Here is a 14,982-nt window from a genome sequence, read left to right on the forward strand (position 1 = left end):
TAAAATGTTCACATCTGCAGACCTCATGACTGTGAAACCGGCTGATCTGTCCATGGCTTGGTGATACCGAGGATTGATTGTTATCATTTAGACAGGTCACGTGCAGTAAATGTTCTAAAGCACATTAAATATCCTGGCTGGCAGTTAAATATGTTATATGCACTCAGCGGTTCGATCGCAGTCACACATCATAACTCAACAAATATTAACACAACTGCATGATATCAACAGTGGTGTAATGCACGGCCCATAGCCATATATAATATATGGGGGGAGGGCATGGACTGGAGGGGGGCCCTCAAGCACTCATGCAACTGCTGCGGCCTGCTGAGAGTGTACTCTATGAGAGGTGTTTGGCAGTTTGCTGAAAGAAGCACAGGTGCACCATTTATTGTTTCAATGTAGGAAATCCCAGGAAAAAGGCTCCATTGTGATTCTGTTGCTTCACACGTGAGAAAAAGTAAGAAAAGAAAGAAATAGAGGGACTTAAGCACCTGGGAAAGAGAAATGGCAAGGAGAGAGACTCTATGAAGAGTCCAGAGAGAGTAAGAGAGACACAACTATAAAGAGTTAAGTGAGTAAGAGAGAGAGAGAGAGGATGAAAGGTTATAAAGTGAAAGGTGAGCAAAGTAGCTGAATATGAGCACTGGATAGAGAAAGGCGAAAGAAGAGAGAGAAACCAGAGAGAGAAGAGAGAGACAGAAAGAAAGACTAGCAGGTTATAAAAACACAGTTGAAAAACAGACAAGTAATGAGAAAACAGAGACAGGAGAAAGCAAGAGAGAGAGAGGGGGCGAGTGAGAGGCTATAAAGAGACAGGTGGGACAAAGAACAGAGAGAGAGAGAGAGCAAGTGAGCGAGTGCACATTGAAATGGAGATACTCCACTCAGGCCCTGATTATTATTCCAGCTTTTTCAGGAAATTCCTGCAGTGGTAAAAACAGACATTTCATTTGAGTGAGTCTTTGACATTTCTTTGAATAAAAAAAATCAAAACTTTGTATCCCCGCGAGGTATCAATTTTGTGCAGTCCATAATTTTTGTTTGTCTACATACTTCACTACCACCTTATGCAGTTTATTCTACTAAATTAAACAGGGCTCGTGTGGGATGGAACTGTTACGTAAGTATGCATATTATAAGTGTTACAATGGCTAAGGGAACTTTAATGGGATATATGAGGTGAGGATTGCTGTGCCTCAATTTTAGCGTTGCTACTACACCCATGACCCTACAATATTTCCAAAAATGTGCTTTCTGCAAAGCCAGTGGATCGGAAAAAACACAAATTTCCCTAAAAAGCCGAGTAGAAAAGAACTCCAGTTAAAATCAACACTATTGATGAGCACTGCTCTAGATCTATTAATGAACAGAAACTAACTCTAAAAATGTATATTTCGGGTCACTGAGATCAGACCTGCAATGATCTGGTTTAACTATGGGAGCTCGGGTATTGTGGCACTTTGTGCCAGGGTGTTATTTTCAGAATTATGTTGTTGAAGATGATTTATTAACATTCAATAGACCTTTTTTATATCTTTATGAGCCCTTCCTTGGAACATGCCCATAAGATCCATAAAGACATATTGAGCTGAGAGCAGCAGAGCGCTCGCCCGGACTGGACTTCTGCACACCTTAGTGAGTCCAACAGAAAACGACCTTCTCTTAGGGACCTTTGATCTTGCTTTGCTCTTACTGCTGCCTCTTAAGTAGCAAGCACAAAAGAAAACCATGGCAGGGCCTGCATCGGTGCAAAGGAGCACTGAAGAGTTTGTCGTGGAAATAGGCACCATCACAATAGCACTAAAATATTGACAGCTGCAGACCTCATAACGGTGAAACTAGCTGATCTCTCCCTGGCTTGGTGATACCGAGGATTAATTGTTATCATTCAGACGGGTCACTGCAGTACTTTTTTTCTAAAACATATTAAATAACCAGCTGGCAATTACATATGTTATATGCACTCAGCAGCTCACTGAAATATTACCAGAACTGTATGTTATCTACAGTGGTTTAACGCACGGCCCTCTAGCCATATATAATATAAGGGGGGGGGTATGGACTTGAGGGGAGCCCTCAAGCACCCATGCAATACCAGGACGATCCAGCAAAATGAAGAACATCATGTAGAGAGCCTGCCATGTGAGAGGTGTTTGGCAGTTTGCACCCTTTATTAATGTATTGTTGCAATATAGAAAATCCCAGGAAAAAGCCCCCTATGTGACTCTGTGTCTCTTCACTTATGAGAAAGAGTAAAAACAGAGAGAAATAGAGGGAATGAACCACCTGGGAAAGAGAAATGGCCAGGATGGAGGACGCAATGAAGAGTCCAGAGAGAGTTAGAGAGACACAAACTATAATGAGTAAACCGAGTAGGAGAAAAAGTGAGATAAAGAGTGGATGCGAGGTTATTAAGGGAAAGGTGAGCATAGTAGATGAATGTGAGCACTGGCGAGAGAAGGAGAACAAAGAGAGAGATACAAGAGAGCGAAGAGAGAGCCAGATAAAGAGACTAGCAGGTTATAAAAACACAGTTGAAAAACAGACAAGTAATGAGCAAACAGAAACAGGAGAAAGCAAGAGAGAGAGAGGGCGAGTGAAAGGGTATAAAGAGGTAGGTGAGACAAAGAGCAGTGAGAGACAAGTGAACGAGTGGACATTGAAATGGAGATACAGCACTCAGGCCCTGACTATGAGGCAGGATTCAAAGAACGACTGGACAACAACGCCCACAACAGCAAGGAACTCTTCAGCATCGTCAAAGAGCTCTCCAACCCCAGCGCCGGAATCAATGACATCACTCCCTCGCAAGACCTCTGCGACTCACTCGCCTCGTTCTTCCACCGCAAGATCGCTGAAATACACAGCAGCTTCGGCGCACCAACCACGCACCCAACCACCGAACCAACGCCCCCCACCACCACCCTCTGCGCCTAGACCCCGGTCAGCACCGAAGACACCACCCGCATGATGAACACCATCCACTCCGGATCCCCTACCGACCCCTGCGTCCACCACGTCTTCAACAAAGCCGACTCCATCATCGCACCCCAACTCCGGGACATCATCAACGCCTCCTTTAACACCGCCACCTTCCCGGAAAGCTGGAAGCACGCCGAGCTCAGCGCCCTCCTGAAGAAACCAACAGCGGACCCCACCGACCTCAAGAACTTCCGCCCCATCTCGCTCCTCCCTTTTCCTGCCAAAGTCATCAAGAAGACCGTCAACAGTCAGCCTGCCGCCTTCCTCGAGACGAACGGATCCCTCGACCACTCGCAGTCCGGCTTCCGAGCTAACCACAGCACCGAGACCGCCCTCATCGCAGCCACCGACGACATCAGATCCCTGCTCGACAAAGGGGAGACAGCGGCCCTCATCCTCCTGGACCTCTCTGCAGCATTCAACACTGTTTGCCACCGCACCCTAGTGCAGCGCCTCAGCAACATCGGAATCCAAGTGAAGGCACTGGAGTGGATCATCTCATTCCTCGCCGGAAGAACCCAGAGAGTCCGCCTCCCCCCGTTCAGATCCAAGGCCACCGAAGTCATCTGCGGCGTACCACAGAGATCATCGCTCAGCCCAACCCTCTTCAACGTCTACATGAGCCCCCTCGCAGCCATCGCACGCCAACACAACCTCAACATCATCTCCTACGCCGACGACACCCAGCTGATCCTCTCCCTCACCAACGACCCCGCCGCCGCCAGAACCTGCCTACACGAAGGGATGAAAGACGTCGCTGAGTGGATGAAGAACAGCCGCCTGAAACTGAACTCAGACAAGACGGAAGTCCTCATCCTGGGGTCATCGCCCTCCGCCTGGGACGACTCCTGTGGCCCCCCGCCCTGGGCACCACTCCCAAGCCAATGGACCACACACGCAACCTGGGCTTCATCCTGGACTCCTCCCTCTCGATGACCAGACAAGTCAACACCGTCTCATCATTGTGCTTCAACACCCTGCGAATGCTCCGAAAGATCTTCCGTTGGATCCCCACTGAAACCAGGAAGACGGTCACCCAGGCACTCGTCACCAGCCGTCTGGACTACGGAAACACCCTCTATGCCGGAACCACAGCCAAACTTCAGAAAAGACTCCAACGCATCCAGAACGCCTCCGCACGACTCGTCCTGGACATCCCCCGACACAGCCACATATCCGGCCACCTGAGAGATTTGCACTGGCTCCCCGTCAGCAAGAGGATCACGTTCAGACTCCTCACCAACGCACACAAGGCCCTCCACGACCTGGGCCCCAAGTACCTCAACATCCGCCTGACCTTCTACACGCCCACCCGCCAGCTACGATCGACCAGCCACTCCCTCGTCGCCGTTCCACGCATCCGCAGAGCCACCGCCGGAGGAAGATCCTTCTCCTACCTGGCGGCCAAGACTTGGAACTCCCTCCCCATCCACCTTCGGCTAACCCAAGACCATCTCTCCTTCAGGAAGCAACTCAAGACCTGGCTTTTCGAGCAGTAGCAGACCCCTCTTCCCCAGCGCCTTGAGACCCTTCCGGGTGAGTAGCGCGCTATACAAGTGCCATGATTGATTGATTGATTGATTGATTGATTGATTGATTGATTGATGAGTGCCCCACAGGGGAAAATGGTATTTAGTGCACACGATAAAGTCCAACGCCCCTGGATTTGGAATTTATCAAGTGCAATAAATAACACCCAAAAAGCACCTACTCAGACTTGTCCCCAGTACTGGGGAATAAATGGCACAAAAAAAACTCCTTGTCTCAGGGTTAACCAATTCCACCAACGCACCCCTTACTTCCCTCCCCCCCCTGTTAAACCAGTGAAGTTTTGCATAGGTAGGCTGTGGGGAACTAGACTGGTTGGGATATGGTGTGCGGCCCCTTCATTGTACTTTACAGGTGGGCCCCCTAATGTTTCTTAACCCACTGGTTATCATCGTGCAACAGTAGCATCTTTCGATTGATAAACCTTCAAATATTGAAACCCTTTTGCTTGTGTTGATAATCAATTGTACTCCTATTGATTGCCTGACCAGAAAAAAAACAGTGAAACTGTTGTAAATCACAACAAGTGACACGTCTACGAGGCATAAAACTGTGCCATAAATATCCAAGGATGGAAAAAATCATTCTGTGTCATAGATGAACATCCCCAAATGAAAAGTGGCGACCAGACACTAATGTACACACACATTCATAGAAGCTTAGCAAAGTGCCTGGATCCATGCACTGAACTGCATTCACTGTCACACTCTGTCTCATGCTCCCTCTTTCTTGTTCTCTTTCTCTGAGTCACAGACTTTCCATACAGTACCTGGTATCCGTACAAGGACATGTGCTCCTGGATGCCTTGCATATAGTTTTCCCACCATTCCCCATTTGATCCTGAAAAAAAAGAGAGAGAGAGAGAGAGAGGTAATTAGGTCAAAAAACGTACATGTTTAAAAGTATAGCCTTGGCACATCACTTTGTGGGCGGGTAAAGACATTACAAGACCTCTGGGTTTGAAGAAGGCATTCCCTCAAAAGTAGTAAAATATGGTATGGAACTGAGCAAGCACTGAGGGCTTTTCGGTCTGCGGCAGGTCACTTTGCAAAACATGGCTTCTGGGACTTGTAATCCCACTGGGAGACCTTACACAGCACAGCTGCCAATGTCCCTTGGGGGCACCAAGATTAGAAAACAGCTACTCCCCTTTAGCAGAAACGGGCATTATTAAGTACAGCAGATAATCTGTGGTCCCTACTCTGGATAGGTCTGCCTGGCTCTGTAATTGGTAGTGAGTGACAAGAGCAACAAAAGACATTTGGGGCCTAGTTTAGGAGGCCCTACCGGCACTTTTGCTCCGCCAGAAGGTCACGTAAAGCCATGTTAAGTGGTTTTCCATGGCCTCATAAATATGTGCCCCTTTCATGCAGAAAACCGCGTGAAAGGGGAGTTCCATGGGAGTTGCTGGGGGCGTTCCCTGCAACATCCATGGCTTTTTGACACAGCACCAGATTTATGAGAAATCATAAGTTTGAGGCAGCGCCAAATACGTACTCCTCCCCCGGGGAGGCGTAAGGGAGGCACACAAAGGAGAAATTTCTATCTTTCTCCTCATTTTTTCTCTTTCTTTGTCTGCTGCATTCTGCAGCACACAGAGAGAGAAAAAAGCCTCTTGTAATTGTTTTTGTGCATGAAGGTTTTCCTCCCTGCACAAAAACAATCATCCACGCAAGGCAGGCACCCTTGCACCATGGTGCAAAGGTGCCTCCATTGGCGCACAGCAGCCTATTGTGTGCTGGCGCAGGGTAAAAGGACACAAATCTAGTAGATACAGCGCATTCCTGCCCTTTTCTTTTGGGTTTGGGCATCATAGCCGCAAGGCCTGCTGCGCTGCCCTGTGGTGAAAAAAACCATAAATGAGGGCCTTGGTTCTTAGAATCCTTTTTGCCATTGTCCTTGATAGCATCTTTACACCATGGCAGTAAACTGTTCTAACCAGACCTCAATGGAAGCGTCTACTGCATTTTGATGTAGAGTTTGTTTTAAAGAAGTGGGGGGCATATTATCAAGGGATTTATCTCTGCTTTTTTGGCTTTAAAAGCTATAAAATTATCTCCCTATCAGCAACAGGGTGCTAACACGCAAATTCGCATGTTAGCACCCTTTTTCACTACGCTTCCCTTTGCATCTCTAATGAGATGCAAAGTGGGCGTTCCAGAGCAAAATAATAGGAGGAATGTCGATAAGCGACATTTCTCCTATTATCAAGCTTCACGCTAACCCTGTTAGAGACAAAAAAAGCAGCGCTAACCACGGTTAGCGCTGCTTTTTTTACACCTGGTATTTTCCTGACTTAGCCATGATATCCTATGGAAGGTGGATATCATGACTAAGTTTGTGAGGCCCTATCATCAAGCTAACGCCAAACTTCGAGAGATTATCGTTGGTTTTCCAGCGATAATATGTCCTTTGACAGTTAGCGTGAGGATTTTTATCACTTCTGACATAAACGTTGCTAATAGCAAGTTATCTCAGCGATAATTTCCAGCGATGCTTAGCGATAAAAAAATCGTTGCAAAGCCTAGTTAGCGTTAAATATCGCTACTCTTTGGTAATAGGCCCCTGGGTCTTCAACTTTTTCCGATATTGTCGCACCTTTTGAATGTTCTTGATGGATACATGGTTGTTGGTACACATCCTGGGCGCATACATGGAAAAGGCCTATTGACTTCTCCTTTTTTTTATACCTCTTCTCCAGTCTGAATGTGTCTCGGCTGCAGTTGTGCTGAGAACTACCAGAGATGGTGAGCTTGTCTGCAAGATAAGCAGGGGTGTTGGTCATGATGGCTATGTAAAAGATGCTGCTGGTTTTGAAGATGATGCGGGCAGTCAATGGGAGCTAATGGAGTCCACTAGGATAAGGATGATGTGATCATATTTCTTCATGCCATGGACAAGCAGTACTCCAGGATGTAGGATGCCCTTACGCTGGGGCCTATGCAGAGTCTGCGAGGCCATAGAGTATGGATTCAGCAGCACTTCAATAGCCCCATTCTGCAAAAAATGATTTTACTTTCTTTAGAAAGGAGAACTTGTCTAGGAGGTCTTTGGGGAATTTTGGTACATGGAAAGCAATCTCATTTTGAAAGCATCTCCAGACCCTGCAGCCAACCAGGAAAATGTCTGAGTGAAAAAATGGCTCTGCCCTAATGGGAGATTTACATGATGCCCCTTGACACATGGGAGAACGAACCACTCATGTCTTGATTCTCCCGCAGTAGCTCCCCTATGAAATTACCCACTACCTTGCGCCTTTCGGCAATCTTTTTCGACTACCTGCTCTCCTGTCCATTCACCTGCCATGCTCACTCATTGTCCAAACCTCTAAGATTGGATCCCTTGCTACTGGCCTCATCCTCTCTCCAGTCTAATCCTTTCACCTCCTACACTGTCATCAAATCACCGGTCCAGCAACCCCACATTCAATCCCAGTTCTCCACCAGGTCCCCCGTACAGTTTCCTGCCCCAGCCACAACCTATTAGATCTTGTCATCCTTCTGATTTGTGCATGTGACCCCCTAATCCGCGGTGTCTCACTCACCTCTGAGTCATTGCTCCTATTCTCTGTGTCTTTTTCCTGCTCTCACTCAGTTCCTGTGAGGTTGATTCACCCTCAAATCTCAACATCCACCATACCCATCCGCTGCTGACTCATGGGCTCCCAGACTTGCATATTACCCTCATGTGCTACAGGAATGTCATACATCAGGAATTACCTGGACATGTGTAAGTAATAACATAGGAGCACACCATGTAGTGAGAACAAATAATATTAAGCTTTGGGTTGATCCGAGTATGAAGATATCTCCTTTTTTATAGACCAGACCGTGGTGCCAATGAAAAAAAAATGAATAAATTGACTACTATACTGGGGAACTGGTGAGGCTGCCCGCTGAATGGTGAGTACACACTTGGGCACTGCACACTCAACTTTCGTTTAAAAGCTTTGTAAAACGGTCCTCAATTTTGCTTTATAATATTGTGTTTGAACATTTGAATATTATTTTTTGGGTAACAGTAAGGTAGTATTCGACATTAAAGATATTCATCTGAAGATTTACTCTCCCATTTGCATCACTGAAGGGAATTTGTGTGAGATTTTTATTAAGTGACAATCTGAGACATTTTTCTTTTGAAATAAACTCTGCTTTTATCAAGCAGCTTCTCCATCAGTTGGGCGATACTTCTAACGACTGATCAATACTTGGCCTCTTCTGATCGACCGTAGTGTTGGCAGCTACTGTTTCTGTATTCGGCCAGAGACTGCTGCCAGATGATCAATCCCAGGGCTGTTAATAGCTAATAAGAGGCATATCACTCCAATATATAGCATAGTGTTCGAATTAGTGCAGAGCATTTTACGGGAAAACTGTGCTAAGTGAAATGGAAACTCCATCCTGTGTTTATTCTCTTGACCAAATCCACCCTCTTGATTTTGTGCTAGTTAATGAAGCATTTCGTTTGCCTTCGCACCAGCACGGTGATGCCAAGCACGTTTTCGCTCTTTGTTCAAAGAAACGCAGATCCTGAAAATGTGATAGGCTTGAAAAATCAGAACGCCCACCCCACTGCAAGAGTAGCCACGTTTTACTCTAGCTGAAACCTTTTCTCCAGTTCAAGATGTGGATGGTGGCCATAGTCCAGCCACGTGGGCACAGAGGCATGGGCCAAAGATTAAAGCGCATGAATTTTCAAGGTGGATATTTGCCAGAATATCTGCGGATAGACGCGACTCGACAGAGCGGAATATACTTTCTGGGTAATATTGTTGTTATTATATGTGATGAATTGCAAAGCATTTGTCTCACAGCATGGTGGCTTCAGGTGTGCACTCCGAGGGATGGGCAGGGGGTGTAACATGTTTTGAAAAATGGCCTTACCCAGTGCTTGAAATGGCGCTGTGCACTTACTGGCCTACTTTTGCCTATTTTGAGTACTATGACGTCTTCTTCCCAATAGAACGTACATGTACACATTGCACACGTAAGGTGGAGGTTCAGAGAGTCAGCTCCTAACTATGGGTGTCCTGTCCCCTGCCCCACCTGCTCGCAGCTGCTGGGATCCGAAGCACTCGCGACAGGCAACTGTCTCCCTGAAACTTTGAAGTGCATCATTTAGTTATCGCCGCCCATCCAAAACCACACACGCATGTTTGACCTGAGTCTCCAACAAGACAGGAAAAAAGATCAGATTTGCTCAGTAAGAGGCTATTTCGGAGAAACCTTTAAGAACGTGAAACAGTTCTCTTCCTTTCTGTCCTATGAAACATTCTACCCACACATATCAGCCACAATACCTGGTTAGCTTGGTATTTCCCCTGCCCATAACCTTTCATTTATAAATGGATGGGATAATGCACCATATCTGTACCTTTTAAGTTTGTTGCATGCTGCAGAAGAGTTTGGGGTCTATATACAGGTACGTGACCGCAGGCAGAGTGCCTTTATAAATGCACAGACTTTGAATGAGAGGTGCCTTACCTTATAATTTCCCCAGACAGGAATACTTTATCCTACCAACTAGCAGCCCGGCCCGACGTTGTCCGGGAGCAATTAGGCTTCAGGGCCCCGACCCGCCCCGACGTTGTCCGTGGGTCCCCGGGAGCCTTCCTCCATATATTGCAGTATTATACCTCTATGTTTACTTTATACGCTTTTGTAACCTGCACACTTAACTTTTTCCTCCTGTAATGCACCGTTTGGCTCACTTTTTTAATGCTCCGTTTGCTTCCTCTTGCTACCTGCACAAGTCCCTGTTTCCTCCTATACCTCTATGTTTACTTTCTACGCTTTTGTAACCTGCACATGGACTGGGTAAGAGTGGTCTGCTTAATTCAGACACTCTGTTCATCACCACCCCCTTTTCTGAATCGTTTTTGGCCACTATAGGTGTGGCAGGGTATACTCAGTCCCTTTCTCACTGCACCATCAGGATTCAAGCAAGCCGGGCCGACGACTGCTGAAATGCCAGAAACGGGTCCCCGGTAGCTTGTCTCCTTTCTGGTGAAGAATTGGCTTGGTAGTTTAGTCTGCCCTGTTCCCATGATGCACTGGGCCAGGGACAGACTGATTTGTATATAGCCAGGTTCTGAACTGGGATGGTGCAGTGAGATAAATAACGGTGATGGATCAAGCCCTGATCTTTGGACTGGGTAAGAGTGGTCTGCTTAATTCAGACACTCTGTTCATCACCACCCCCTTTTCTGAATCGTTTTTGGCCACTATAGGTGTGGCAGGGTATACTCAGACATGAGTCCCTTTCTCACTGCACCATCAGGATTCAAGCAAGCCGGGCCGACGACGGCTGAAATGCCAGAAACTGGTCCCCGGTAGCTTGTCTCCTTTCTGGTGAAGAATTGGCTTGGTCGTTTAGTCTGCCCTGTTCCCATGATGCACTGGGCCAGGGACAGACTGATTTGCATATAGCCAGGTTCTGAACTGGGATGGTGCAGTGAGATAAATAACGGTGATGGATCAAGCCCTGATCTTTGGACTGGGTAAGAGTGGTCTGCTTAATTCAGACACTCTGTTCATCACCACCCCCTTTTCTGAATCGTTTGTAACCTGCACAGGTAACTTTTTCCTCCTGTAGTGCACCGTTTGGCTCACTTTTGTAATGCTCCATTTGCTTCCTCTTGCTCACGATGTACGCTTTTGTAACCTGCAGACGTAACTTTTTCCTCCTGTAATAATGCGCCGTTTGGCTCACTTTTGTAATGCTTCGTTTGCTTCCTGTTGCTCACGATTTTAATTTTTGCTTCATTTTTCCGCCGCTTACCCCTCCTAAATAAATAAATAAATAACCTACCTCATCCGCCGCTCACCGCTCCTCCCCGCCTGTCCGCCGCTCCACCCTGCCTGTCCGCCGCTCCTCACCGCCTGTCTGCCGCTCCTCACCGCCTGTCCGCCGCTCCTCACCGCTCCTCCCCGCGCCATGTCCGCTGGTCCACCTCGCGCTCCTGGACGCCTGCTCTTCTCGCGCTCCTCACGTCGGGCACACACGTCGCGGCCGGCGCTTCTTCCAAGGGACTACTTTTTTTTCGGTAAATTTTTTAAATAACGTATATTTATTACGTTTATATAGCCTATGTCCATCTGCACACCCTGACGATTACAACGATGTATCGGGTGTGTGGATTGGCGCTGTGGTTCCCGAGTTTACCCGCCTCAAAGGTTCAAAGTTCTTCCTTTATAATAGTAGTATAGATATAGAGGGCTCTTCTGGCCCATAGGTGTCCTATCCACGTGTGCTCCTGCCTTTGTAGGCTGTGCCTGTCATCGTGGAAGAGAATGGGCCCAATGTGCTGCAGCTGGGTGGGCTGGTGTCTAAATTTCCTCCCTCTCAGTGTGTGCAGTAAGTACAGCATGGAGATTGGCCATCATGCATGGATGAACACCGTTCCTGCATCTCAGTATTTTATTCATAAAATTTTATATAGCGCGAACATGATCCCGAAGGATATCAGAGCACTTCACAATAGGAGGGAAGGAAGGTAATAAGTTGCAGTACCGGCATCACATAAGAATAATACAAAATCATTTACAACATAAAATGGTCAATAAAAAGTAAAACAATTAGAGGTACAAGGCGTGTTGAACCGGGAGCAAATGATAGGTTAAAAGAAGAGTAACGCTCATTAAGGTAAGAACGTGTTCATAAAGAACCTTTTAGCTTCTAATTTGAAAGCAACCTTGAGTAATGGGTCTACAAAGAAGAAGATGGGTCTTGTCAATATTTGCAAAATGGGAGCATGACGTGTGCCCCTCAGTCAAGTTTACATACTCTCATTTAACATATTTTAGCTCAGTTTCTCAAGTATTTTTTTAGGTTTTTATTCTTGTAAAATACATATTTAAAACACATTTATTTTAAAGAAAGGCATAACGGTTGCTACCAATGGTGTACTATTAAACACACTGCGTAGCCTGGGAACAAATTAAAATTTTTCCTATACACACAAAAGCAGAACTTTTCATATTCTTCATAAACTTTTTTGCCCTTGGATAGAGACCCATAAGGTAGAAATGCCAACATATTTATAAATGAGTTATACATAAGCCGGCACATCAAAAATGCTCTCTTGTGGATGGAAGCAAATTCATTTATGGGTGCAGCCGTTTTCACTGTATCAATTTGAGATCATTATATAATTGGAATTGAGGTGGGTTAGTATCACACTGCCTATGAGCACAAGGAGACTTTACAATGAATGGGGAGTCAATTGAAATTAGCAGGAAGGCACAACAGCAAAAAAAATGCAATACAAAGGTCATTTTTGGTGGCACCACATAAAGGATATTGTAGGCGCCAAGGCAAGCAATCCCCATTGATTTGAACATTATTGCATGGATGTAAGAAGCGCAGAGTCTTTAAGAAGCGAAGTAACAAGAGAAGAGTGTGCTGACCAAAGAAGAGGAGGGTTCTTATAATGCCAACTAAAAATGAGTACACACATGAAAACTATAAAGGCCAATGACAGTGATGCTTTATGAGAAGAAGCAGAGCACGACCACGAGTGAGATGAGTACAGATGACGGTTTTGAAAGAAAGGAAAGATACCTATACTGTTTAAAGATGCCTACATTTTTCATTTGACATTGGTATAAAAAAAAATAATGAAGCAACTTGGGACAGCAGCATCTTTGATGACAATTAACAGCCTGATTCATCAAGCTTTTTTGCGCTCGCAAAGGGCCAGATTCTGAGAATCCGGCCCTTTGCGAGAGCGATTTTTGCATTTGGGATTCAGTTTCCCAAATGTAAAAATCGCTAATTGCGATCTCGCAATTTTGCGAGGAATGACATTTAAGGAATCTCTATTTGAGATTCCTTAAATGCAATTCAACATCCTATTTAAATTTGCGAATTCGCAATTTCTAGGTGCAATTTACCGCGAGGTCAGACCTCGCGGTAAATTGCGAAAACTCAGAAAAATGCATTTAAATGCATTTTTCTGAGTTGCATGTTACACACACACATGTCCTTTGACATGTGTGTGTGCAACACCTGTGTCACAGATCATTTGAGGGGTGCTACAGGGTGTCCTTTGGACACCCCTGGCACCCTTCAAATCGCTATCTTATTTGCGATTAGCAAATTGCTAATCGCAAATAAGGAATACTCACCATTCATTCCTATGGGCCTTTTGGCCCATAGGAATGCATGGGGAGTTTTTCCTTATTTGCGATTAGCAATTTGCTAATCGCAAATAAAGAATGTGTAGGAATCGCAAAAAATATTGCGATTCCTACATGAATCCCGTTTTGCGAGTCCTTACTGGCGATTCGCTATGAATCGCTATTAGGGCCTCGCAAAACGGGAGAATGATGAATCTGGCGGTAAGAGCCTTACAGTTGTTAAATCTATTGTGAGGTAAATAGAGAATGCCCTAAACAAACGCAGTGTGTGTAAGGCAGCACAGGGATGGTCTTGTATTTGTGATCACCACTGCTCCTGTCAGATAACAATTTATCACAGGAGACTAATTATATTATTTTCTTATTAGAAACGTCTTGGAGGCAGCTGTTTTGACCATCTCGCAGCTGGTTTTTGGAATTCCCTTCCCCTTCATCTGAAACTGAATGATAACATCCTCAGTTTTAGACACTCCCTGAAAACCTGGCTTTTCACTCAGGCGCATTGCTGAGCGGCTCCCCCTCTTCTGTGACCTTTGCGTTCGTTCCTTTCTATAGCGCCATGAAGCCCCCGGGCGTACGAGCGCTTACAAATGCCTACTAACATTAACATTAACATTAACATTAACATTAACATTAACATTATTACAGATGTGTTCTGTCAGAACATGATTTAGTAAGATAGTAACATAACAGTAGGAATAAAAATCCTTAGCCGATTTGAGTATATGAATGAATGATAGGTTTTGTAATATGCACAGCTACTTCTAGGAGTGCCTGGATCAAAACATCTTCAGACTAAGTGCAACCACATCACAATCTAAAGAGTCAAGTCTTAGGAGACTTTCAGTAAGCCAATTCATCTTCTAAGCTACATACCTTAAGCAGGAGGCAGATCTAGGCTTTTGCCACTAAATAGGATCACAACAAGTTAACTATGTGCCAGATGGATAAAAAAAATTGCATTTCTTAACCGACCGAATCTCAATTCCGGCCCACTAAAAAATGCAAACCAGCCCTTTCATATGTACAGAGGCTAAAAATTGGTCACCATGTGCGATTTCTACCTGGTAGAAATCACAACTTGCAATCGCGATTTAGGAACACAAATAGAGATTACCTATTTGTGATTCCTTAATCACATATAAAAAAGCATTTCCTAAATGGGAATTTGGCATTTAGGAAATGATATTACCATCCACTCCAAGTCGATGGCAATCATGTGCAAAATTAAAAACTGTGTTTAAAAATGCATGTTTTAATGTGACATGAATTGCACACATGCCTCTAGTGCATATGTGAGAATGCAACA

The 14,982-nt window shown here is 45.4% G+C and overlaps 1 protein-coding gene across 1 annotated transcript in view; it reads right to left on the reverse strand.

The window, feature by feature from the left end:
* Window positions 1-14,982, reverse strand: part of LOC147690028 (phospholipase B1, membrane-associated-like) — a 186,901-nt gene that overhangs the window by 152,993 nt on the left and 18,926 nt on the right. Inside the window, exon 2 of the mRNA XM_086936630.1 lies at window positions 5,303-5,373. Within this exon, the coding sequence (XP_086792756.1) occupies window positions 5,303-5,373 (71 nt within the window). The remainder of the gene's footprint in view (window positions 1-5,302; window positions 5,374-14,982) is intronic.

Source organism: Lissotriton vulgaris, chromosome 9 (genome assembly GCF_964263255.1).
Source record: "Lissotriton vulgaris chromosome 9, aLisVul1.2, whole genome shotgun sequence".
Taxonomy (NCBI): Eukaryota; Metazoa; Chordata; class Amphibia; order Caudata; family Salamandridae; genus Lissotriton; species Lissotriton vulgaris.